The 1,086-nt window shown below is 35.7% G+C and overlaps 1 protein-coding gene across 1 annotated transcript; it reads right to left on the reverse strand.

Annotated features, from left to right (window-relative positions):
* Positions 1–4: 4 nt before the first annotated feature.
* Positions 5–624, reverse strand: LOC109828710 (the record flags this gene model as incomplete). The annotated part of the gene is made up of 2 exons (XM_020395646.1): positions 331–624; positions 5–213 (listed from the first exon to the last, which is right to left on the reverse strand). Coding segments are annotated over exons 1-2 (498 nt in total), but the record flags the coding sequence as incomplete, so codon positions are not given.
* Between the last annotated feature and the right edge of the window lie 462 nt (positions 625–1,086).

Genomic DNA, 1,086 nt, shown 5'->3' on the forward strand with positions numbered 1-1,086 from the left:
GATGCTGGGTCATGGCAAGCATAGCGGTCATTTGGGCGCGAATCAAAGCAGATGTATAAATCATATCAACTGGAATATTGCTTATTCTTTTACCAGCTTCAATCGCCTCCTCGACACCCTTTTTGGTCAAAGGAACATCAACACAACCAGTAAACAGATTCTTCTCATTCCACAAGGACTCACCATGGCGAATCAATATAAGAGCAGTTTCATCTATAAACAAATGAAATATCGGTTTAATCATCCCATAAAAGTTCAGCTCACAAAGAGTATAACGTATAGAAAACTTTATATAAAACGAGTTAGCTCATAAAAGTGATAGTAAGTCACTTGATTTCTTCTGTGAATCAGTAGTTTTGCTGTTTGATGGTGCTTGGACTGAATCAGCTATCGAGGATGTTGAAGCATGAACACCACCCAACTTCAAGCCTCTTGAACAGTAATTACCCCTTCCGAGAAGTCTCATATCAATCCCAAAACACTTAGAAACCATCTTGACAGAAAAACTTCCCATTCCATTTTGAGAGCTTGAGCTTATTTGAGCTCTGTGGGCCTGCACAGACCCGATGGCACTGTGCATTGTTGTAGCAGCCATTCTGAAATCTAAAGAAAAATACATTGTTCAATTCACATATGTTTATCATTACCTAGATTGCAAATAGATGTAATTACATATAATATATAATACAAAACTATTGGGGGAAAAAACACTACAGCAGAAATTTAGCAGTTCCTAATCAAATTCAAAAATGAACACAACGCAAGAGATCGTTCTTGATAACTTTTCAAGTCGATGCAATGTGAATATCCAGAGGAAGACAAAAGGAAAAAGCACTAGCCACATGAGGTTAGAACTTCATCTCCAAGAAACACTTGAATTATATGTTATAGGCAAAAGGATGCAGCAAGGACAGTTTTTATTTTTCATTTACTCAATATTTCTGTTGAGAACTGAGTTGCACTACATTTACAATTTATGAACAAGTTAATCAAGAAGACTAATATTCAACTATAACCCATTGAAAATTTTTGCTATCAAACTTTTCAAGACGGATAAACCTAAAGAAATTCTTTTCTTCTTTCTTC

This window comes from Asparagus officinalis, unplaced genomic scaffold (genome assembly GCF_001876935.1).
Source record: "Asparagus officinalis unplaced genomic scaffold, Aspof.V1 AsparagusV1_Un4377, whole genome shotgun sequence".
Taxonomy (NCBI): domain Eukaryota; kingdom Viridiplantae; phylum Streptophyta; class Magnoliopsida; order Asparagales; family Asparagaceae; genus Asparagus; species Asparagus officinalis.